The 25567-nt window shown below is 46.5% G+C and overlaps 1 protein-coding gene across 3 annotated transcripts in view; it reads left to right on the top strand.

Moving 5' to 3' along the window:
* The window catches only part of LOC138504543 (uncharacterized protein HI_0077-like), an 88276-nt gene that overhangs the window by 15149 nt on the left and 47560 nt on the right, over positions 1–25567 (top strand). For all 3 annotated transcript variants that reach the window (XM_069625100.1, XM_069625101.1, XM_069625102.1), the window contains 4 exons: positions 1657–1745; positions 2041–2159; positions 11185–11287; positions 20543–20643. In XM_069625100.1, coding sequence (XP_069481201.1) covers positions 1657–1745; positions 2041–2159; positions 11185–11287; positions 20543–20643 — 412 coding nt within the window. The remainder of the gene's footprint in view (positions 1–1656; positions 1746–2040; positions 2160–11184; positions 11288–20542; positions 20644–25567) is intronic.

Below are 25567 nucleotides of genomic sequence, written 5' to 3'. Positions count from 1 at the left end.
ACACCCCAATACAACAAGAGAAGACCTCTAGTATGCCAGAAGCAACCCTGGCAGAAAGGTAGAGTGGCAGCCCAAGTGCTACCGGACCGAGTTGCGATAGGTTTTCTGACGTCTCTGGATCTCTTATGGTTGAAGGGATCCCCCTGGAGTATGCTGGTGCACCTAATAATTCAGGACCACTGGGACAAAAAGCCACAGGAGTCGGGAGACTTGTGGGGCTGCCCCAGAGCATGGTGGAGGCGGAACTTCTGTAAGATTCCATGATGGCTTCCCAGGCTTTTGAAGCCGGGCTGGAGAACACGCCACCAATGCAAGGGTGCAAAACAAGGCCTGCTTAGGGGATAGGCCTACAGAATGGAAGCTGCATATCTGGAGCAGCCAGGAGAATCAGGACGGAGTTCTCTGGCACCAGCAGACCTGAGCAGAGGAGAGATGAACCCTGGGACAGAGTTTACTTGCTAATCTTTATAAGACTCCACAAAGCAGGGGCCTGCTGTGACAGTGCTGAGAGGCCAGAACATGCTACCTGTTGGGCACTATACCCCTGAGAGTGAACTGGGTATTGTATCTCTCAAGGCGTTGTCTGAGTCTTACCCCTAAAACAGAGAATGCGCAACTATACATCCAAGGTATTTTGTTTGCCACTATATTACCAAAGTAGTGTGTGGGGCTCAGCATGATAGTAGTGAGCTGAGTACTATACCCCAGAGGCAGTGAACAAGGTCCAAATGTGGGCCAGGCACTATGCTTGTGGGTGGAGAACAAATACGGAGCCAGGCGCTATACCCTGTGATTGACTTTGATGCAAAAAGCATGCTAGGCGCTACATTCCTGTGACAGTGTTGAAGAACAATGAAGAGTGCTGGGTGCTATGTATCTGAGGTCGTCCTTAGATCCGAGGTCTAGAGGGAGATCAGGACCCCCTAATAGGCAGGAAACCCAGATGCAGTATAGTGTCCCCTTATCTCCTTTTGCTCAGAATTGTTCTAAGCCAGAAATGGCCTTTTCTTTTTTGAGATAAACTCCTTGAAATTTGCTTATTGTGTAACATATTCCATCATGCTACCACAGTCATTTGTGGGGTTCAGTATGGCCTCACTCAAGGGTGTTTTAAAGGGATTGCAGCTGGTTTGGGTTTGCATAATCCACAGGAAGCCAAAAGCAACGATTTTCCACCCTCAAGGATGTAGCCCCCATTCTGTGACATCCTAGCAGAGGATCATGGAATTCATAATAAACTATGACATCACTGGAGGCTCCAGTGATGTCATAGTTTATTATGAGGAGGGATATGGAATATCATCTCGAGTATTTTCTTTTCAATTTTCGGGTTGCAGTGATCTGGGAGCAAATGTGGTAATCATGTTTTATATAGTTCCCTTTGCCCCCACGCTTCCAGAAACACAGCAGGGTTGAAAAGAGATGTCAAAACATAAAATATAGATGAGACTCTTTCAACTATGGGGTGCATTCTACGTCGGTGTTAGAAGCGATATCGTAGATGCCGCGAGCTTCGCTCTTGTGCCATCAGTGGAACATATCCATGTAGTTGAGGGCTACCCATCTATAACTTCATATGCTGTGTCTGCACGGAGTGTCTCACATGGCTGCATTAGTTAAAGAAAGTTATTCCTTTTTTTTTTTGTTTTGTTACAGGCTGTTTTCTGAGAATGGGGAGCACATTGTCCTTGTGCGAACAGAAGGTGGCAGATTCTACGCAATGGATTCTGCGTGCCCCCATGAAGGTTAGTTGCGCTACTTTTCATTGTCTGCCTCATTGTGAAGTATTCAAAGTGGAAGATGCTGTGCTGAAACCGACACAACATTGAACAGAAGAACTTGCCTAATTTTCCTTTGCCCATACAATGCGCACGTCTACCCAATGCACAGCTAAAGATTGCACCTCCAACCAAAGTCAAAATAACCCCCTTTGAACACGTGAGCATGGACGATGCAGTGTTTTAGCGATAAGTGTTGAAACAGAGCTGATCACGTTGATGTTACTGAGCTGAGTCTCTAATCGTATGTTTTTGCATACAGGTGGTCCGTTGGAGCTGGGCGATATAGAGGAACTTGGCAGTGGCCGATTCGTGTTGACATGCCCCTGGCATGACTTTGAGTTCTCTTTGGACGATGGCACATCTTCATCTGGCTTGCAGGTAGGTGTGGGTGGGGTACAAGCTATCTGGACACTGTTGAAATCAAGCAGGAAGGAGTCCATTGATTTCAGGAGACGGTGGCTGTCAATCAGAACATTCTAAAGAGCTGGATCAACTGATTACAGGCATAAGAAATTGGGGAGGCACTCCCACAGGATCTTCAGAGTGATGAGCGAGAAATGGGTCATGCAAGCAAAGGGGCTGACCGTAGACCTGTGTCGAATATGTGAGGCAACCCCTTGGAGAAGAAGGGTGACTGCGGGCGCAAACCAAGTCAGATGAGAAGGTACCAGGTTATCTTACTGCAGACTTCATTCCACAGCATTCATGACATAGGGGGTGAGCTCTGTGTACAGAAGCTGATGAGGTGCAACTAAGTATACACCTGAGGGTCCTGGGGGAAGGAATCTGCTTACCCAGGATGATCTCCCTCCATGTAAAGGAGCACAGGGAAGAGGTTCAATCACACCGGCAAAGAAAGCATGTGGATTGCACACACAGTGCAGAGAGGGAATGTGCATCCATACGTGAAGCAACGCCAGGCAATCGGCTGACAGTAGACCGGGAAAACCTTCATGAAGCTCAGAGCATCAGCGGGCTGCAGATTGAGGTTAAAGGTGACCAACCCTGTAGGCTATGCTATTGCAGTTCGAGGGAAAGAGGGTTGCAAACTAGTCGAGGCATGCCAATTTCATTTGTTGACGGACGGTTGAGAAATAGCAGGGGAACTCCCAGGCGATCATCTGACTGTGGACTATGAGTATTACAAGAGGCAGCAACACCCAATATGAGGAGTGTTTAAGTACTAGTGAGAGTCCTTGTGGACTCGTCTTTCTAAAGTCCAACTAAGGGCTTCATAAAACCATACATCTGAGGCATTACATAAGCTCCACTCTTGGTATAAGGATGTACCACCTGAGAATGTGGTAGCATGGAGTGAGCAGCCGGGATTATCTTGGGAGGGAGAGAGGGCTTTACCTTGGTACAAAGAAATTGTAGCATACCTATGGTCCAAAGAAACACTGAAACACTATGGGGGTCATTACGAGTCGGGCGGTAGGGGATACCGGGCACCGGTAAGGAGACCGGTGCCGGTAATCCCCTACCGCCCGATTCCGAGGTCCCCTAACGGGAACCGCACGGGACGTGTGGTCGGACCACACGTCCATGATGGGTCCTGTTAGGGGACCAGGCCGCTAATTATGGGCCTGCCATTAGCGCCTTCCCCATTCCCATTGAGCCCTATGGGGGCTGAAATGGGAATGGGGAATGGTTGGTGCAATTGGGATTTACCGGTCCCGCCAGGGTCGGACTAGACCGGTAAGTCCCCATTGCACCACACCGGACTTGGTCCTATTATTGGAGGCAGTCATGGCACAAATAGCGCACTGACTACCTCCAATCTCGGAATGAGGCCCACTGTATTGTAAAAATAAATGGTTCATTTAAATGCAAGTAGGCCCAGATAAATCTTGGGGTAAGTGAGTATTATCACGTCCTATAAACACAATCATAAAAAACAACTCAATATCTATGGTATGCAAACCCAGGTATAAACTTATTTAGAGGAGCAAGAAGCACGTCAAGGTGAGTCAAACCTAAGGTTATAGATTTAGGAGAGTAAGATACTATTCTGGGGAATAATACCAGGTTAGATATACTTTTAGAATACAGTCAGTAATTCAAAGGTAGTTGACCCCTGTCAGTCATGCAGTTATGAAATCAAGTAATAATCCAACCCAGTTACATGTATACTCCTTGCAACACTACTTTTTAGAACTCAGTTCCGAGGTAGTAAATCAACTCCTACTTTCTGGAGGGGCCTTAAGCTACTCAATGATAAGTATGAACACTCAATAAATATTTTAGAATGCACAAAGCAAACCGGGAAAGAGAACCTCTATTACACTTCAAGAAGAACACAATGTTATTCAAGGCATCTAGTTGACCCTTTGGCTATTTTAGAAGTGCTCTAAGCATTTTCAATGGAGGCACAACTCAGTATTATAATTTGAGAAGAGCAACAGCTATTCAAGGTAAGTAAGGAACCATATACTTTTTAAAAGGGGCTTCAAGCAACTCCAAGGTAATTATTAACTCGAGGACTGTTTTATGTCTGTATAAAGCAGAACAGGGAAAATAACACCTGGGTACACTTCAAGAAGAACACCATGTTATTTAATGTAGGCAAACCCTATTGGTAAGCTTTTACACTCATTCAGTTAAGCAATAACAAAACAGTACCAACACATTACTTTTCAGAAGTGGGAAACACCATTCAAAGTTAGTAAAGCAACGTATACACTTTTTAGAGGGTACACTGCAACTAAAAGGTAAGTATAACCTAAGGAAACTTTGTAACTCCTTTCACAGAGCTACAGTTACCACACTAACCTCTTTAGCAAGTAAGTGCTTTTACACTTGTTGTACTTTCAAGGCCTTATCCTTTTCTTATCCAGTCCTTCCCTAGTCTATTGCATGAGTTCTCGCAGAGGCAGAAGAGGGACCCTGGTGGTCTAGGAGCCAGCTGTAGACGGGCTGAGGTAGGGGTTCAGTTGCAGGAAAGTCAAAGTTCCATTGGAGATCTTCTTTAAACAAGTAAGTATTCACTTTCAAAGTTAGATAAAGCATTCAGGGACTTCTGAGAAGGCTTCCCTATCTGTGTTCCTGCAATAGGCCTGGGCAAGTGCTATGGGTAAACTCCCAACCACACGAATCACCCACTCAACCTCACCGGATGCATGCCAGACGTAAGGCAAGCAATACCCAAGCCCACACAGTACCTTAGGAGAAATGTAGAGCTTCAGAGTGGATGCCTTCAGGATGCAGAAGCACAGGACACGGTCCCCGGATTCTTGGTCTAGTGACCAAAGAACTGGACACTGGATGGGAACTTGCAGCAGTTGTCGGAGGAGGCTTTCAGCAACAGATATTTTATGAATTCTCGAGGCTCTGGATTTGGTGCCTTTTTTACAGCTGCCAGATAAAGAACGAATATCGCTGGTTGGATTCTCTTCACCCTCTCGGTCCTGCGCTCTGGTGAGGGGGCTTCAGGGATTCAAATCTTCTCTGGAGAGCCACGAGGAGGCCACCAAAGGTTTGGGCTGATTTGGACTTCGGAAAACAATGCACTGCACAATGGCTCGAGATCCGAGGGTAATGGGGTATTGCAGCCCGCAAGGTCGCAGCATGTCGTGGGATGGCTCAAAATGCAGGTCTAGGAGTCGTCACGTTGCGGAGCCCCACGTTGATTGGAAGGAGGGGTTACAGCAGGCTCCGATTACACAGCAGACTCTCTGGTCCCTGGAAATCGCTACAGCCATCCTTTCTTCATTTCGGTTTCAGCTCCAGTGGCTGACTTGTTAGCAGCTTCCAGGTTCGGAGTATTTATCAGGAACTACAGCACAGCATCTGCAATCTTTCCCTGCAGTTTCCAGAAAGGGTGGTCTGGCTGTCCAGTAAGGACAGGCAGCCCCCCACTGGCACTTGGTTCCTTTCAGGCAAGGTGGAAGAGAAAGGCTCCTGAGGTTTGGACTCCTCACTCGATTCCTGCCTTCTCAGACACTCTGGAGCCTGGCAGGGAATACAAAAGAATTCCCACCCAAGACAAAACTTCCACTGTGGTCATTCCCATCTAGAATGGCAGGGGAAAACCTCAGAAACAACAAGCATACTTAGAAATGGCGAAAAAGAAGGAACCCAGCATTCTAGCAAAATGGTGTCTCTTCTGAGCATTATTGAGGTTGAATAAGTGAGCCATTCAAGTGGACTTGCAATTGTAACAAAAGTTTGAGCAGGTAAGTAAAAAGGGGATACATTGTATCCCCCAGCACCCGACATAAGGTGGGATGTGCTGGCTCACTTATAGAAAATGTTAAGGGGATTAAAAAGTAGTAGTTCACCCAAGTACATGAAACAGTGGAGCCCAAAGGGGCAACCCAGCCCAAGCCCACACATTATAGGAAACAATAACTCCAACAAAACACTATGGAAAGACCTAAAAAAGTTTCCCACTCACCTTGGGACAAGGGTAAAATAATTACGAAGTGCAAGCAAAAAGTCCTGGGGTTGACACAGGTCAGGAAGATTTATCATAAAAATGAAAATCTTACCCAACATAAGGCTTTCCTATGTCAGTCTTTATTCACATTTTCTCTGTTCCCACTTGTGTCCGTCTTTGTTTTGGATGCTTTCATTTCCCCATATTGTCTCGCGAAGAATTAAAGGATGGTATGGTAAAACATTAAAGAGGAAATATTTCTCAGTTGAAAGAGCACCAATTCAGTGGTGTTTACTTACACTGAGTTTGTGTTGAGGAGGAAATGGTCACTTGAAGTGTGTTAGTATGGCTTACTGAAAAGTATTTGAAATCTGTTCCTTTATTTGTTGCTTTCTTTGGTGGCGTTGTATTTGAATTCTGTGCTGCAAGGGTAATATTGAGTGTATGATTGCCCGAAGAGAATCCATCAGCGTCAGACATTCAAGTGGGAGGGATGCTGATGGGTGCTGCTCACCTTCTTGCTCGACTTACCTGCAGTCAAACTGCAACTCCTGTACCTAGGTATGTGACGGTATACAGTAATGCAGTATTTTTTTCTCAATCTTCTCTTTTACGAAAAGATTACATTGAAAAAACGAATTGAAAAATATAGGGGCGGGGTAAGGGGATAGAAGGGGTAGGGGGGTTTGTGATGGGGATAAAATAAAAGGGAATGGGGCTTGGGAGTACCCTCCCAATTCTTCTTTTCAAATAGATGAGTTATAGATGTGTTTTTTCTATGTAATCAGTTCGTAGAAACTTAACATTTTCAAAAAACCTGGCCGCATAAGAACATAGAAACGTATGTGACTGCTCACTGCATATTCCAGACACCCTTCAACAAATTATGTGGACCTCCAGATATTCCAGCAAAGCAAGGCACCCCATCCAAAGAGCACTCTAGCCGTCTCAATAGAAAATTGTGCAAGAAAAATGCAGTCGTTGGTAGATAAGCAGTAGAGACAATGCAACGGTACACCCATAATTTCCAACTAGCTCTACACTGTCACACAAAGAACACACAAGGAACAATCCTGTATCACTCGGGAGGATAGCTCAGCTGCAAAGTGCTCGCCTTGGAAGCAAGACGACACAGAGCAACACAGGTTCGATCCCCGGGTCCGCGCTTAGAAACCACAGAGTATTAAGCACGTTATAAATAACATATCGTATCACTCTTGAACATTGCTTACTTAACATCCCACACTGTCGCCTAGCAACCATTCTCAGCTTTCCAGGCACAACACATTTTGCTTCTCTATTTTTGTAGAACAATCTGCTTTCCTGATTATTGCCTTTTGAATATAGAGGTAATTGCACCAGTGTCTGGTTTTCTAAGCTGACATTTCATTGAATAGTGTGGACTTGTAATCGCTCAATGTTATATACCCTGTTGCACGATTGGTTCTCTCTAGATCTCTTCCCAGAATTCAGGTGCTTTGTCACACTGACCTGCATCCTCGGCCCCATTGCTTAGTTCAAGTCATCGGACCCCTGGGAATATTGTACACCATCAATGGGGAAGGGGTGGGGGGAGCTGTGGAATGTACAGTAAAATATACTCCAACATAGTTACATTAATTTAGACACCCCAAACATAAGAAATTGTAAGCAAACAGATATATAGGAGTGCTGAGGTCAGTGGTCTTTGATCTATGCCAAAGGTCCTTGGAAGTGCTCTGCTCTCGACTTAGTTTCTCTGAATCCATCTGCAATACTGTGATAAAGGGCGTCCTCCACTGTGATGAGAGCCAGGAGTTTAATGGGGTGCCACAGGAATTTGGGGCACCAAAAGCAAAAGGAACGTGTGGGCATTGTGGCGGATAAGAAGGAAGCGGACAAGACATTTTTACTCTTAGGTTTATTGAAAGTAAAATAAGGCCTATGTTTCCCTATGGCGATGGGGTGTTCCCTACCCATTTTACTAAGGTACGCGTCGGTCAGTGTAAATGCCCAAAACAAGTCCATTCCATGTCCAAATCTGACCTATCTGACAGGGATTCCGTTTCGATGCTTCTGTTCCACTCAGTAGACAAATGCAAATAGTCTTTTGGTCCCTTTTTAATTAAGTGCTGTAGTTCCCATAGGGGACTGGTAGTTTTCTTTTTCTCTTTCTCTCTAATTATCTTGGTTTGATTCAAGTTCCTACCCTCTCCATCTTGTAGGGTTCTGGGTCCCCCTGTATATTCTTCTCTCGTTGAGAGGCGGAATTTCCAGTTCTGTGCCAATGCCCTTTAACCTTAGAGACCCCCAGCTCTTTGCTGGACTCGGGGCTTTTTGATTTTAACTCCTGAGTGAGTGGGACTTTTTTCTCATGTTTTTTTTCCGACTAGGATTTTTGTGTTTCTCACTGTTTAATGGAGTTTGGTAAACTCCACAGGCATCTGCGTTTGCATTGTGACACACAGCACCTTTTGTGCAGTGCCACTGAGAAGTCCCTTGGACTTCTCTTAAAGGAATGGTTCGCCCAAAAATTTTTATTGCCCAAAAAGATGGGCAATAATAAAACAAATATACTCGCACTTTTTTTTTTTAAAGTTCCTATGTAAAATTTTGAGCAATTCAAGCTCAAAATTTGCAAAAGCAAGCACATGGGGGCAGCATTTAGCATTTCCCGTTTGGGGCTCTTGGGCCCCCCGTGGGGAGCCCTAGAGCCCCAAATGGGAAATCAGCTGTAGGCAGAAACACTGCGGCATGTAAACACAACCGCGTTGTGTTTCTGACTGCCTTGGCTTTCACTTTGGGTCTCCGGTGCTCCCCTTTCGTCACCACGACCAAGGACCAGGAACAAGGGCCTGCTGCACTGCAACCAGAAGGCATTCAGCTGGAACACATTCTTCAGTTCACAGGTACTGTTGGCCTTGGGGTACTTCAACCTTTTGCTTTTTGTGGTGCTTCCTACCTTGTGAGTTTCTGAGTTGACCTCCAATCACTAGCTCTGACCTTTCAGCTTCTTCAAGGTAACTCTTGAGTTGCTGTGAGTCTCTATTAGAACTATTGACTATTTAAGAACATTTTCTAAGAGAGCATCAGAACTTTGAACAGAGCCATTGACTTTGGCTGTTCGGGCTCCCTAAAGGCCCCCTTCTGAACCTATTTGCTTTGGCAGTGCATGTTCCCTTACAGGTTTTAATTGTTGAGCACTATTATTGCTGGGATAAGACTGCCTGCATCCCTCTGGGAGAATCTGTTTTTGTAGAATCCCAGTGTGTTCTGATCTAACGATAACCTTTCCCTCCCTTATAACTTTATACTGCAAAGGTAATACAAAATAAGTGTTATTACTGACCTCGAAGGATGTCACTCAGTGTGCTGGAAAATGTACAACCTATGAAAGAATTACTCACCTGCTTTATTGTTCTCTTTTTTTAATTGAATCCTAACTTGGGATTAATGTTACTATTAGTTGCTGCTTTTTAAAGAATGCTTTAAATAGCTTTGTGCATACATAAAATATTTATACTATAACTTTTATACCATTATTTACTGCTTTCATTTTACGGCTCACATTACCCATCTTAAGATAAGCCTGGCTGCTCAGTCACACTACCAACTTGTGTAGTATAGACCTATATTAAAAGGTGTGTTACCTAATACCAAGAGAAGTCTTGTGAAGGCCCACACCAGTTGGACTGCATCAATTCTTACCTAACACTCGTATACTCTGAATACTCCATTTCCAAATATAGTTCACCCTGTCCCAGAGTGCTGTTTCATGTACGAGGTTTATCTTCTTGCTGTCAGAAGACTGTACTCCCCAAGTGTATTTTCCCTTTATATTCTCCTTTTACCTTTGGGACATAGGTTGTCTTTTCCCTTTTCCCAACATGAGACGTTTCCAACTTTTCTTCTCTCCAACTTTGTAGTATTTGTGTTTCTTTCTATTTCTTAACACAGTTCTGGTTTCTTACTTAATTTCCAATTCTATTCACACCAATATTGGGACGAGTTTTGTTTGCTTAACATTGACTCCCTCTTGCCCTTCCGGTATTCCCGTTCCCTGTATTACCTTCTCTTTTCAGGGGCAACGGTGCTAGTACCTGGTGGACACTGGATTCTCTTTCGTCTGCTTTCTAGCTCTGCGGCTTACTTTCCACAGCATCTTTCTTCTGTGCCTCACTGTCGTCTTCTAAACAAAACTGGTGCCGTGACTCTGATCAGAAGTGAATGCCTCCCACTGGTGGTGTTGGCGTTGTAGTATGGGCAGACTACCCACCACGACTGCTTTGTGGTCATGTCACAACTGAACTCTCTCTTCCACTGGACCCGGATTTCCTTTGCCCTGACATGCCCGTTTCCCAGTGTTTTTCGCTCTGCGTTACTTACACGGGTTACGCGTTCTATGACAGCCCCACATTTGTCTGTTCTATTGTATACAGGGCGCTTCCCCCGGCTCTCTCAGTGCTCAGCTCCCTCTCGGCTCTCCTCCCTCTCTCGTTGGTTCTCTGGCATGTCATCCATTATCAGCCTCCTTGGCACAGTCCATTGGAGAGTCTGATTTAAGGGATATCCTTAGTTTCTTGTTGCTGATGAAATTGGTTCACTTTATCTTCATGAAACGGTTAACAATTATACAAGCCATCATGTGGAGGGCCTCAGGGAGTTCCTGATGGGAACAGGAGTCCTTGTCCCCAAAAGGGGAGTATTTCCTAGTGCGGGATCCACTTGCCTCGACTCCTGGGGAGGGTTTTTGGAGCAAGCGCACTTCCCTAGCCTTCCCTAGAACAGGAGTCCTTGTCCCCAAAAGGGGAGTATTTCCTAGTGCGGGATCCACTTGCCTCGACTCCTGGGGAGGGTTTTTGGAGCAAGCGCACTTCCCTAGCCTCACAGCGGGTGGGAGTGCTTCCCTCGATTGTGACAGTGTATTAAGCGAGAATGGGCTTGGACATCTCTACCTTGGTTGACAATCTTAGGAAAGAGGCTACCTCTGAGAAAAGTGACTCTTCACTGGTTCTAACTGTTTATATGTACCTCTTGCCCCAACAGAACCAGGTGTACGAGGTGAAGGTGTGCGAGGGCAAGGTGTACGTGCAGACCCAGAATGCTCTCTCGAGGATCCCCACCAAAGAAGATGAAATCATGCCATGCGGTAAGGAGCAAGCTAAAGAATGCAGGGGCATGGGGTGTAGTGTATTTTATTTGAGTTGCCAATTTATATGGCACAATTAGACCGTTTTTCAGCATAGTAAGTAATCTGTGGTTGGTTCCAGAGTCAGTATGGACTGACGCACATGTGATATGTACATACGTAGAAAAGAAGATTTCGACAAGGTGAGCAGTTATCGAGAATCCAAGGGAGCAAAAACAATTGTAATCTCGTTTAAAAGACAAGGCAGCTACTGAATCCACACCAGTAGAGAGTTGCATAGTTTGGGCTTTTGAACAGCCAGTTGTATATTTAAACTGGTAACAAATTTGGCAGATTGACTGAGACGATCGAGATGAACAGAAAGCAGAGACCTCATAGGTGCATATAAAATAGGTTTGACCCAAATTACATGGAGCCCGATCCTTCAGACACCTATATATCAAGCAAAGATTCTTAATCATTCAAAGCCTCATGAGTGGATCATGGATCTATCAAACCTTGAAATTCCCATTTTACAAGGCAGTAAAGAATGTGTTGTAATGAAAACCATCTGGCCATTCATTTTATAATGTTGCAAACTCTTAGATGCGTCTCTGTGCTAGTGCAAAACCTGTGAACTCCCCTTCACTTATTCTCCTGTTAATTGATCACCCTTATGCGTGTTAGTGTTCTCCTCAACTAAGTGATGTTCAGATGTAAAAATCTATTGGTGTGGAAGCATGTTCAATTAGTGTTTTTACTATTTTTAGTGCTATTGGATTTTTTTTAAACTTAATGTGATCTGAAGCTGGTCATGGAACAAATTAAGTGGTCTTAGACAAAAGTGACCTGTATCGCTCATGGGTGTTTTTACAGAAGGTTCAATGTTTATAAAGACTTACATACTCTGAACCCTATAGTCTGGGATAAACTGTGGACTATGGGTTAATTTGTTGACTGTGGATCTATGTGTCTGGGCTGTGATGCTGGTTTCCCCCAAACTAACACGCATCATGTTAGTTCTCAAATCTTTGCATCGCCCTGTGCACCATGTCCTTTATCTGCCAACGTGTGGAGCTCTTAGAAATGTGCCAAAAAAACTTAAAATAAACCCTATAATAAAAATCCAGAATGTGTAGATTGAAATATTTGGAAAGTTACCTCTTTATCATCTTAAAGATTGTTGTAATGTATAATGTTATGAAATGTAGTACAAAATGATAGTGTATAAGTAAAGTAAAATGTCATAATTGATGCACGTAAGTACTCTCCCTAAAACAATGCCATTCACACACTTGCATTCATCGCCATTGGGTCTATTCCGAAAAGAGCCTTCTTAGTAGAAATTATTTGCTATACATATATACAGGCGATTTTTAACAAAATTCCACAAATGTAAGCATTACGCATAGAATTAGTCAGGATGGAAGGGGGAAGATTGTCTCATTGGGAATAACCTAATCAATACAATCACATATCAACCGTCTCTCATGGTTAACCCATGCTCCTTTAGCTTCTAATGTCCATTTTTGGTTAAATTGGGGGATCTTGAAGGTTCCTGTCCTCCTTCGGCGTAGAGACCCTGAGAGATTGGCGAGATCTATCCATCAGCTAATAAACTGTTGAGAATAAGTTTAGGGAATGTTGTTCACTGAATTATTCATCCATTCTTAGGATCCCACGTTTCAATAGCTGTTTTTACAGAGGTTTAGGTTCCCAAAGACATCTCTTGCTATTCGAATGAATTGTGTACTCCAATGTATTCCACATCTTTGATATGTAATTTCCACAGCTGTGCACTTCAGAAACTTTTTCGGCAGAGGGTGTCCTGCGTCGATGGCGTCAGGTCACTGTCCCTCGAAGGCCTCGGTCGAGGGTGACGTCACAGGATGTTATAAATAGGACGCACGGCGCCCGTAGCCTCAGTTTTGTTTTTTCTGCAAACGTGTTAACTTTGTGAGACTCGGTGCGTCTCATGTGTTCATTATAATGTCTTTCTCTTCGACTCCACGGTCTGGCTTAAAGACCTGCCGGGACTGTAAATCGAAAATGTCGCTCACTGACCCCCACCGCATTTGTTTGTGGTGCCTAGGTGAGTCGCACGACACCGACGACTGCTCAAAATGCCATTTGCTGACAGCCAAGGCCTTGCGGGAGCAGAAGGGGAAGCTCCAGGTAGGTAGGGGCTCTAAGCCTGTTAAGTCCCGGACATCCAACTCCAAGGGGGTTTCCACCGACGACTCGAGGGGCGACTCTCCGCGTCGGAAGGAGTCCCGGGGATCTCAGTCCCGGAGTGGTTCCCGCCACTCGTCTTCCTCGTCCCGGCACTCTAGGAAGCGCTGTCACCGGTCGCCTTCCCCGTCCTCCTCGGAGATGGTGCCTCGAGGAAGGTTACGTGCCCTACGAAACCCTCGACTCCGGAGGAATGGGTGGTGTTTAAACTAGCGATTTTTCAATTGCAGGGCACGGTCCGGTGGCGCCTTCTGATGAAGCCGGCCAGGATCAGTCTCGTACCGTGGCTCGCACGCCTTCAGGCTCGGGTTCATGACGTGACTCGCATCGGGAGCCTTCGAGGTCCCATACGGACAAGGATTTGAAAAGTCGCAAGAGACGTGTCTCTAGTTGTCAGTCCTCGTCCCCAGCGAGACCGCAGCTACCTATGGAGGGCTGGATGCCAAATTGTGTCCGTCTGACTAGGACGTCACCGCTTTACTATAGTACCAGCCCGCGGCGCCGTCGGCACCGTGTCGATGCCGAAGCCTTCCACGCTCACAACGTCGAGGTTGTCGAGTGTCTCTGCGCCTCCAGGGATTTTTTTCTGGAAATTTGCCTTTGGAGGACCGGGATATCATGGATCCCCTGAGGAAGGCTACTGGGAAGTCTGTATGGCCAGTTTTGGCCTTCAGGCCCTCTTCTGTCCCCAGACCTGGGTTCCAACCCCCTCTGGATGACATTTATGAAGAGGAGGAAAGGTCTGAGGTTTAGGAACCTGGTGACTTTGAGGATGCTCCAATTTTTCTGGTGTCAGTTGGAGGAGTTGCGGCAGGCCTTCCATGATGCCAGTGGGTTAGACACTTCTCCGGAAGTGGAATTCGGTTGGCCTGAGCCTGGGGCTCATGCAGAGTCTTCGTACAGGAGGCTCATGACGAGGGTCTCAGAGTATCTGGGCTGGTCCTGTCCTCCTGAAGACTTTGTGCAGGATGATCTGATGGACATTTTAGATCAAGGTCCGTCCTCTGACCCTGTTTTGCCATTTCATCTTACCTTGCAGAAAAGGGTGGCAGCTGCTTGGCAGACCCTGGAATCTCTTCCGACTATTAATAAGTCTTTGCCCAAGAAATACCGCCCTTCCGTTAGTGACCCCAGCTATTTATCTACTCACCCCACTCCCGAGAGTTTGGTGGTTCAGGCGGCTACGGCTACCTCGAGGCAGGCGGCGTACCCTACCATCCCTCCAGACAGGGATGACAAGCGCTTCAACGGTTTGGCCTGGAAGGTATTTTCTGCTGGGCGCATGGCCAACCTCACGTGTGCCTTGGCACGGTTTTCACACACTCTGTGGAATTGCGTTTCTTTAGCGGCTGTGCATATTCTCGAGGGAGAAGAAAAGGATGGGTTCCTTGCTCTTGTGCAAGACGGCAAGGATGCCAGGTGCAAATCCCTTCAGTCGGGTTTGGATACGGCCGACAGTGTTAGCCGGTCCATGGCTGCGAGCACCGTTGTACGCAGATTTGCGTGGTTACTGAAGTCAGGGTTTGCCCCGGATGGGCAGGCCCGTCTTCTGAACATGCCCTTTGATGGCGCACATTTGTTTGGCAGCAAGGCTGACGAGAGCCTTAAGAGGTTGCAGACCTCAAAAGCTGCGGCGAAATCTTTAAGCGCTGCGGTGCGTCAACCTCCGCCTTTTCGTCCTAAGGGACAGCAGTGGAGGGGAGGTTCCTTTTGTTACTACTCCTCCTTTGGTAGAACGAGAGGGGTTGCCAGTCAAAGGGGCCAGCGAAAAAGTACCCGTGATGGTCGGGGAAATCGTGGTGCCAAAGCCGCTCAGGCAGCTGCCTCTTTGGAAGCGGCTGTGGCAGTGCCTGAAGGCAAACAGTCATGAGGCCATGTCCCATGGTTCGCCGGTTGGGGGCAGACTGTCTCAGCATCTCGAAGAATGGCGTGCCATTACTTCAGATGCATGGGTTCTGGATACCATAGCCCACGGCTACTGCCTTCCCTTCCTTCAGCGGCCTCATGACAATCCAATGACTTCTCTTTTGAAGCTTCCGGATCCGCTCCTTGCGCAGGAAATCTTGAGCCTGCTGGAGAAAGGCTCTATAGAACTGGTGCCTGTAGCGGAGAGGAACAAGGGATGGTATTCCCCTTATTTTTTGATCCCAAAGAAAGACAGGGGATTGAGACCCATCATGGACTTGCGTTGGTTGAACAAACTTCTCCGCAAGGACAAGTTCAAGATGGTCACTCTTTCTCAAGTCCTCCAGGCCCTTCAACTTCAGGATTAGTTGGTTTCTCTGGACCTCAAGGATGCTTACTTTAATGTGCCGATCCATCCCTCGCACAGAAAGTACCTGAGGTTTGCGGCTGGCGACTCGCACTTTCTGTTTCGGGTCCTGCAGTTCGGATTGACCTCCACCCCAAGGGTCTTCACCAAGCTCATGGTGGTGGTAGTGTACCTCAGGCGAGGGGGGATTCACGTCTACCCCTACCTGGACGACTGGCTGATCCGAGCGCTCTCTCCCGAGCTAGCGTTGGATCATCTCGGTGTCACCTGCCGCACCCTCCATAGACTGAGCTTCTCACTGAATTTCAAGAAGTCACACCTGACACCTTCCCAACAGCTCCAGTAAATCGGGGCTGTGTTAGACACGTCCTTGGGGAAGTGTTCGCATCCGAAGGTAAGGGCTCATCACATTGTGCAGACGGTGGACAAGTTTCAACATGCCCAGTGTCTCCCGGCTTTCGAATTCTTAAGGTTGCTTGGCTTCATGTCATTCTGCATTTTTCTGGTGCCAGAGGCCAGGCTGAGGGTGAGATCCCTGCAGTGAGCCCTCAAGATGCAGTGGTTGCAGTTCTCTGGCAAGATGTCGGATCCCGTTCAGATTCCACTCTCGGTCTCCCAGGATCTTCTCTGGTGGGCCAACGAAGGGAGTCTGATGAGGGTGGAACAGTTTTGGAAACCGTGGCCAGAGGTGACAGTAGTGACAGATGCTGCCCTCACAGGATGGGGCGCTCATGTCAACGATTTGACAGCTAGCGGTCGTTGGTCTCCATCGGAGTCCAAACTCCACATCAGTCTGTTAGAGCTGAGAGCCATCAGGCTAGCCCTGAAGGCTTTTCTGCCTTCTGTACGGAGGAAGAGTGTCCTGATCATGACGGACAACACAGTGGCCATGCATTGCCTCAACAAAAATGGGGGGGGTAGGGTCACTCCCGTTGTGCAGAGAGGCAATTCAGCTCTGGTCCTGGGCCATCCAGCAGGAAATTTAGATCTCGGCAGTTCATCTGGCCGGAGACGAAAATGCGGTGGCGGACGCTCTGAGCAGGCAGAGCATGATCTCTCACGAGTGAGAGTTGGCTCCGGAAGTCCTTCAGGAGATCTTCGCCCTGTGGGGAACCCTGCAAGCGGATCTCTTTGCCACCAGTGTCAACCGGAAGTGCGATAGATTCTGCTCAAGGGAATTTCCTTCTGGTGGATTGCTCATTCGCACTGTTGTATGCGTTTCCTCCAGTCCCACGTCATTCCTTAAGTGTTGCAGAGGTTACAGAGGTTCGGCTCCCACATGATCCTCATTGCTCCAGGTCAGGCCAGGAGAGCGTGGTACCCGGACCTTCTAGAAATGTCCATCTGCCCTACCGAGAGGATCTGTGTCAGGTTCTCCATCCAGAGGTCAAGACTCTCAACCTTCATGCTTGGTATCTGAAAGGTTGAGGTATAAGGATTGGGACCTCCCGGATGACGTGATGGAGGTGTTTCTTTCAGCCAGGCGGCCTACAACTAAATCCCTGTACCGTTGCCGTTGGCATAAGTTTTGCGACTAGTGCAGAGATCACAATGTTGATCCTTTTCAGTGCTCCATTCCTATGGTTTTGTCTTTCTTACTTTCTTTGGCCCACAGGGGCCTTCAAGTGGGTACCATTAAAGGTTACCTGGCGGCGCTGTCTATCTTTAAGCGCTCGTCCGAAGAATGTTCTTACTTTAAGATTCTTTTGATTTCTCAGTTTCTTAAAGGACTGACTAATGTATTCCCGCCGTCCCCTTTCCAGGTGCCGGTTTGGGATTGGAATTTGGTTTTGAAAGAAAGTTGTCATGGGTGCTCCGTTTGTACCTTTGCACTCTTGTCCTTTGAGATTACTGTCCTTTAAGACTGTGATCTTGGTTGCGGTTACTTCCGCTTGCAGAGTGAGTGAATTTCAGGCCCTTTCATCTAAGCCACCCTTTACTGTGTTTCACAAGGACAGGGTTGTACTGCAGGTACGTCCCTCTTTTCTACCTAAGGTAGTATCTGAATATCATTTGAGTCAAAAGGTGGTTCTTCCATCTTTCTACCCTCCTCCTCATCCTGGCAAGGAAGAGGAGCTGCTCCATCGGTTTGATCCTAGGACAGCTTTTACATTTCTAGGATGTCCAGGGTCCAGTGAATCAACTCTTTGTGGGATATGCTGGACACCGTTTGGGCCAGGTTGTTACCAAAAAGACCATGTCCAGGTGGATTATCCTCACCATTACGGAGTGTTACCGATTGGCGGGTAAGGACCCTCCTGAAGGGTTGCAAGCTCATTCCACTAGGGGCGTGGCTACTTCCACAACCCTGCAGCGGGGGGTTCCTATTAGGAACATTTGTGATGAAGCCACATGGGCTTCAATCCACACCTTTGTTAAGCATTACTCCCTGGATATAATCCATGGTGAGGATATGGCCTTTGGTAAGGCGGTTCTTTATTCTGCAATCTTATTGGATACTCTAAATTCTTTTTCCCTCCTCCATTTACTGGTACTGCTTTGGGAGTCTGTCAAAGATGTGGAATACGTTGGATCACACAATCCATTTGAAGAACAAGTTACGTAACAACTGGTAACGTTCTTTCGACTGGATGTTCCACAACGTATTCCACATTGCCCACCCAACATGCTCCTCAGGAGAAATTCCTATGTGATTGCAGCTTACGTTTCCGCAAGGCTAAGTGCAGTCAAGCAGACATGAGACTGGTGCCACACGTTCTGAGGGAAAAAACTTAAAATGAGGCTACGGGCACCATGCGTCCTATTCATAACATCCTGTGACGTCGCCCTCGACGGAGGCCTTTGAGGGACAATGACCCGACGCCATCGACGCAGGACGCCCTCTGCCGAAAAAGTTTCCGAAGTGCACAGCTGTGGACAATACATGTCAAAGATGTGGAATACGTTGGAGGAACATCCAGTCGAAAGAACGTTACCAGTTGGTAAGTAACTTGTTCTCCTTCTCAATCCAGCCTCCAGAACCGCAGTCTGTTCTTTGAATTATTGCATATATCTGCCTGGGTTCTGAAGTACTACATCTTTTAATTTTTTTTAGTGTTCATACTTTCTTCTTTCAAGGGCTTCAAACGTAACAACGGCAAGCTAGAATCGCTTTTGCAATCCCTTAGGGATGTATATTCTGTTACTTTCTGAATTTTTCCTGTGACATACATAATTTTCTTTGTCCGTCTGTTTTATAAAAGAAACGTACTTCCTTTGTATGACCCACTTCATGCTGCAGCTCTAATCGGGAGAAATTGATGGGCATATTAACCATATCGGAGAGTGTTTCTCGCTAACAATTTCATCAATCTTTATTTTTTTATTCACAACCGAACAAATTAAAGCAAAAACACTACAAGATATTAGGAAATATACTATAAAGCAATGAAAGTGACAATGCCGCTATAAAGCAGCACACATTTCATGAATTATTTTTATCATTCTTTGTAATTGCCAGATTTAATTTTGGGCAGTTAGCACATCATTGCCATTTCCGTGTTGCCCAGTTTCTGTGCTGCCCAGTTATCGTTGCCATTTTAATGTTGCCTAGTTAGCACATTATTGCCATTTTCATGCTTCCCAGTTAGCACATTGTTGCCATTTTCATGCTGCCCAGTTAGCACATTGTTGCCATTTTCATGTTGTCCAGTTAGCACATCATTGCCATTTTCATGTTCCTCAGTTAGCACATCATTGCCATTTTCGTTGTTCTTCCCTAGCCTTCTCATTTGTGACGATGCAAAAGTAGCTGCCATTTCAAAATCTTTAAAGACTTGATTATGCGTCCACGCCTTTTAGTTCTTTGAGTGGGTTTTTTTTATTTTTTTTCATCTAAATAAGTTTCATGTGAGGGTGGCTTGTTTTGTTTGCCGTTTTTATGGTTCTTTCCCTTAATAGTGGTATAGTCGCTTCTCCCTGTTCCGTGCAGCCATTTGTTTTTTCTGTTGCTTAAACACCGAAGGCACCTCGCAACTTAAGAAACTATTAGTACCCCAGTCTTACGGGCCAGGATACTAATAGCAGTAAGCCCCTCACGGGCTTCGGGTTTCGGTAGTTCAGGACTGCTGAACTAATATACTCCCTTTCCCACGGGACAAGGCGGAACAGTGGCATGACTGTGAGCACTCCTTGAGTCTGTAGGTATCGGGAAGCCGTTTCTTCAATTAGGGTCCCTGTTTTTACTCAATCCATCAGAAGCAGCGGCATGTCCCCATCAAGGCATGGTGCTCGCACGTGCCACTGCCTGTTGGTCCGTGCTATCCTCTGTTACGTGTCACACATTTTCACACTGGGACTCTGATTGTAATGCAAAGTGTACTAAAATCTGCATTACACAAAACCTGATCCAGGGTCAGAGTTTGGGCTTGCTTTGTAGAGTTTATGCTCCCAACAGAAACCATGAGTCGGTAGAACACACTGTAGTTCGGTGAACCCAGACAGCCTCACAAACGACACTGGATCAGAGAAGCCCATTAGTGTGGGCAATACAGGTTCACACTAAATAAGAGTCCAGCAGCTTGTACTGTTCAGAGCGAGGGGCTGCCATGTAGAACTAGACTCTTGCTTCTTGGTACTAGTTAGCTTCTCTGAAAGGGAGTTCATTTTCCATTCTATACCTAGTTCAAGGCCTTCAAGAAAATTCTCAATGAAGTTCCCTACAGCGGACACAGGATTGCTTGCATTGAAACTGTGTGATCTAAGTCAACAAGGACAAATACTGCGATAAACTTTAGTTGCATAAACAAGGTCCATGCTTTTTCTTTTTTCAGGTGTACATGTGACCGTCGAGAACTCAAAGTGCTCCAACTCTGAAAATACGCTCTCCTTTTGGGCCGCCAAAATACTGTGCACACCAGATCCCGAAGAGAAGGTGAGATGTTTCGTGGCTGCTTTCCTCTCTTGACTCTTCCCTATCATTAGCTAGGCGGACCGCTGTGGCCAACCCATGTAGGCATTTAATACGGTAGAGGAAGATCTGCTGGACCAAGTACAGCAGTCTGTGGCCTCTTCGGATGCCGAACGGAATGCACAAAATCCTGCATAGCATTACTTAATTGCACTACTGTCGTCGTTCCTTCCAGTGGTCTTATTTATTTAATCCATTGTGGCTGCGGAGTTGATAACCGTACTAATGCGCAGTGCCTAACTACTTTGAGTTCATTTTCAGGTTGCGCCATAGTCTTCCTCATCCCAGGAAGCCCCACGCTCATTCACTCTAGCGTTACTCGGACTACTCCAGTTTTTCTTGCATAATCGGAGTAGACTTTTAAAAAATGTTTTATTTCAAAAGTGCATGCTTTTCTATCAACCTAGCGTGGAGATGATTGCAGTTTTGTGCCATGAATTACTTTAAAACTCATGGCTGCGTTGGAACTTGTTGAGAAGTGCCAGGTTACACAGTGAAGCATTATGGCGGAGGATGACCGTTCCCCTGTGGTAGCTTTGAGCAGTGTCTGCCCCGGCAACGTTGAAGATATTCCTTTTATTAATGTGGCTGCTGTGTGTGTGCGCGCCATAGAACCTACGACCTGTTCAGGAAGCTGTTCATAAAGAGTAGTTAGGTTGCCGCTAAGCAGATCGGACCATTGGGGTAGGACTGTTGAGATAGGACCTGACAAAGTTTGAATTGTAGGAATTCTGATTGCATCTCATGAATAGAATGATGGCCTATGTACAGAGCGCTCAAGCAGAAAAAAAGTGCAAAGAGACAGTGCAGAACAATTGGGGTGTCATCCTTTAAGCATAGTGAGAGAGCCTGATTGCAGTGTCCAGAAACCATTGACGTCCAAACAGTCAGTAAGATGGTCAGACCGGTTAAAAGCTTTTGGTTTAGACAAGGCAAGAGAGAGTGGATATTCGCCATTATTGAGTGCAAAATACAAACTGAAAATGTCTTTCCTGCATTCAAAATTGGGCTGTCGGCAAAATGCCATGAATTGTAGAAAAGTAGTCTATTATAGCATGTGGGAAATGGAGGATACCCCTAAGTGTTCTGCAGTAGAAGAATGCATATGCAGAATTGGTGAGGGGTCATATCGGTGCCCAGGTTCTGAATACCGTCTGGCAGAGATAGGTCAGGACCTAAGGCAGTTGCCAACTGGAAAGGGATGGGTAGCACGATTGGTTACCAGAAACAGCCTCACCGTTTGGCTAGGGTTCAGTTTGAGGCGGTTCTCAGTCAGTCCATGTGTGAACTGCAGCTAGGTCACTAATCCTGGTTAGTGGCATCAGTATGTTTTTCTCTGTTCTTAAGATGCATTGGGGGCCATATTGTGGTTCAAACAGTTTAATCCAAAGGGGCAGATGAGGGGGAGTGAGTGGAGAGATCAGGGGCTCTGTAGGAAGCAGATGGGGCAGTCTGGTCTCTTGGTGAAAAGGGAGGTAAGGCAACCATGGACACGATTGATTCTTATCAATGAGAATGGAGTGGGTTTTTTAAGGACAAACAGTAAGGTATTTGGCTGGAGAAAAGGCCTGTTTTTGTGCTCGGAACAGCAGATTTGTAACATCCAAGTCATAATTGTCAGGCAGCTGATCGGGTGGGTTTTACTATTGAAGGCTGGCACCTTAGCATGCACGTGTCCCACATACAGAATAAAGTACACACCCCACTAGGGAATGAGACCAGGAGAGTAATTGCAAGTAAACCAAAATGTATATAAGCAAATAAATGGAGCAAAGAACTCTGCTGCCCGAGAGCGCTCTGCTGACTGATATCTGGGCAGCATATTATAAGGGCATCACGCGTCACAAGTGAGGTCACACATAAGAGACATTTCACAAAACATGATTGGCTAGGCACATATACTAACCACAGCTCCATAGGGGATGCCTGGGTCGCATTGTTGGTGACTCTCCATCATTCACAGTACACATGGTCAGCTGGGCTCATCCTTGCTGGGTGAAGGTCAGACGAGGTTCACAGAGATGATGTAGCATTTGTCTGACTAAGCTAAATAACAAGACTTGGCATGCACAAAATAATCACATGCATAAATTGTCACTTCACAAAGGGGCTGTTGGTGTGAAATGGGTACATTCCGACCTATGTTTTTATGGGAGCATGGGTGAGGGGTCGTTTCTTCAGGAGCCTTATCAGAAGGGCCGATCTGTGATTTGTCGTCCTGGGGGCCTCCCGTTTTCAAACACATTGGAGATAGTTGTTAGTGTTACCAGAATGTATGGCCACTCTTCATTAGGTATATGGCGGGTGGTTCGGGGGAAGGGTCTGGTGACCAGAGGCATTCAGAGGGAAAGGGGCCATAGGTTAAGTGGACCACAGCCTGGCAGGGAGGGGGTGGAGAGGGCATGAGCCGGTCAGCGGAGATGGATGGGGCACTGGGGCAGGCCTTGGTCTCACATTCTAGGATGAGCGCACTGTGTCAGGGCTTGGTACTTTCTAGTTGCAACAATGAATGGCCGTGTTTCCGTGAGAACAAGAATTGCGCTAGGCTGACAGAGGGTGGAGGTGGCGGGGGCTGGCTGTGCGCGGTGCTGGGAGAGGGGGGGGAGTAGACCTTTCTGCAGAGGGGCAGATGCCTGGAAAAGGATGCCGTTTGGGAAGACACAAAATGGAGTCCAAACTGTACAACTTTGCACATGTTTACACACTTATAGCAACAAATGGGAGATGCAAGTATGCAGACGAGGGGCAAAAATAGCTCCCCCCTTAGCTCACACATTTACCTGGTGAGGGAATGGTGCAGGGAGACGGAATATACCACCTCTCCCCCAACACTATTCATACCACCTCTTTTTAATGGCTTGTAAGGTGGATTTTAATTAGTTGAACCATTTGGCACTTTTTTTGCCAGTGCGGCAGAAGGATCAACGTGGAGTACTGGTCTTGAATCTAGTTGATTCATTTGAGGCAAAGTGAGAAGGGTAAAACTCACCTTACCAGATATTACTTAAGAATATTTGATTGACGTCCTGGTATGACTGCATCTTGGAGGCGGGACCTCTGAAGCTGGCAGGGGGGTACTGGAGGCTGAGAGAGCGAGGGAAAGGGACAGTTGATTGGTCTCCCGATGTGATGAAGAAAAGCAAGGACACCTCAATGAGGCCCTTGGATCTGAATATAGCAGCATCCAGTGTGAGTCGTGATGAATGGCTTATGGTATAAGCAAGGAGACATCAGTGGGGCCCTTGGATCGGAATATAGCGGCATCCAGTGTGAGTCCTGATGAATGGCTGATGGTATAAGCAAGGACACATCAATGGGGCCCTTGAATCTGAATAAGGCAGCATCCAGTGTGAGTCCTGATGAATGGCTGAGGGTATCGCCATTTGTTCAGAGAAAATCTCAAGGTTCTCAACAAGTGATTGAATCGGGCCGGGGGGAGGGTTATTCAGATGACCTAATCTGGCATTGAAGTCGCCAAGGACTATGTCATAAGCACACGCTCAAGGCCAATGGTAGACGTGGAGAAAGCCTGCCAAAGGCAAAACTAACAAAGGGCTCAAGCCTGGCTTGGCGCGCAGAGTAAAACCAAAGAAAGACCTCACAAACAACAAATGGCGAAAAAAGAAGACCGGGCCAATTTTACAAAACGGTCACCCATGGGTGCTCTCCTGCAGCTGAGGATTCATCCTGCGGTAGAAGGGCACAATGGTAGGAAAATTAAACCACTGCCACCAGCAGTTTATAGTAGTGAGGGTAACATAATAAAATGTTGCATAAGAAGGTAGGATAAGGGGCTACTAAGTAACCCCCAGCACTCCACATAAGATGGTGTGTGCTGGATCTACAAAAAGAAAAGGTAAGTAAAGTCAATTTCACTTTACTATTCTTGGGAACAGTAGTTCACACAAGAAATGGTATTTAAACCTTATGAGAAATCTTCTCTGACACTGCACTAAAGGTGCGGTGTGTCACCATACAAAAAGTAGATGCCTATGGAGTTTGTCAGACTCCAAAAACAAAGGAAACATATAATCCAAATCAGGTCAAAACACATGAGAGAGTGAGAAAAAGGGCTCACTCACGCCAGCGTTAAAATTAAAAAGTCCCAAAAAACAGCAAAAGAGCTGGGGTCTCTAAGGTGGGAGGAATTAGCACAGAAATTAGAATTCTCCCAACACATTGCAAGGTTAAAACACACAACAAGGTTGAAACAAACAGAACAGGTACCTTATGGTCTACAGCAACTTTTCCTAACAAACACAAACCGACTACAGCAGCAGTCCACCGTTATGCACACAAGTACTGTATACCCAAAACAGTTGCAATGCAGGTAGCATTCAAGATTCAGTGGCCCGAGGAGGAAGTACTCCGTGCAATACAAAGCTGGAGCGTATGCCTGGTGCCTTGCGGAAGCCAGGGGCGGCAAGGGGACACCGAGAGCATTCAGCAGTAGAACCTTGCCCTGCTTTTGGGCCACTTTGAAAGTATGGTTGTGAACCATGATGTTTGTGGGCTGGGACTGCCCCTGTGTTGCCCCCCTCCCTTTTTGGGTAAGCTCCTGGAAAAGCTTGCCATCTCTCTGCTTAACCTTCATTCTGACTCCGTTGGCTGTCTCCACGACCACCAATCTGGCTTCAGATCATCCAGAAGCACGGAAACTGCTCTCCTGAACATCCGTGAAGACCTGCTCTCCAACCTTGGCTCTAACATTCCCTGGGGCCTCATGCTACTTGACCTCTCCTCTGCTTTCGACACAGTCAACCATACCACCCTGCTTAATCATCTCCGTGACAACCTGGGTATCACTGATCAGGCTCTTGCCTGGCTGACCTTTTTTCTCTCTGATCGACCCTCCCAGGTACAACTTGGGTCCTTCCTATCTTCTATC

The sequence above is a fragment of the Ambystoma mexicanum genome, chromosome 11, assembly GCF_040938575.1.
Source record: "Ambystoma mexicanum isolate Mex_15411 chromosome 11, UKY_AmexF1_1, whole genome shotgun sequence".
In the NCBI taxonomy this organism is placed as follows: domain Eukaryota; kingdom Metazoa; phylum Chordata; class Amphibia; order Caudata; family Ambystomatidae; genus Ambystoma; species Ambystoma mexicanum.
This window is presented reverse-complemented; position numbering and strand designations above follow the sequence as displayed.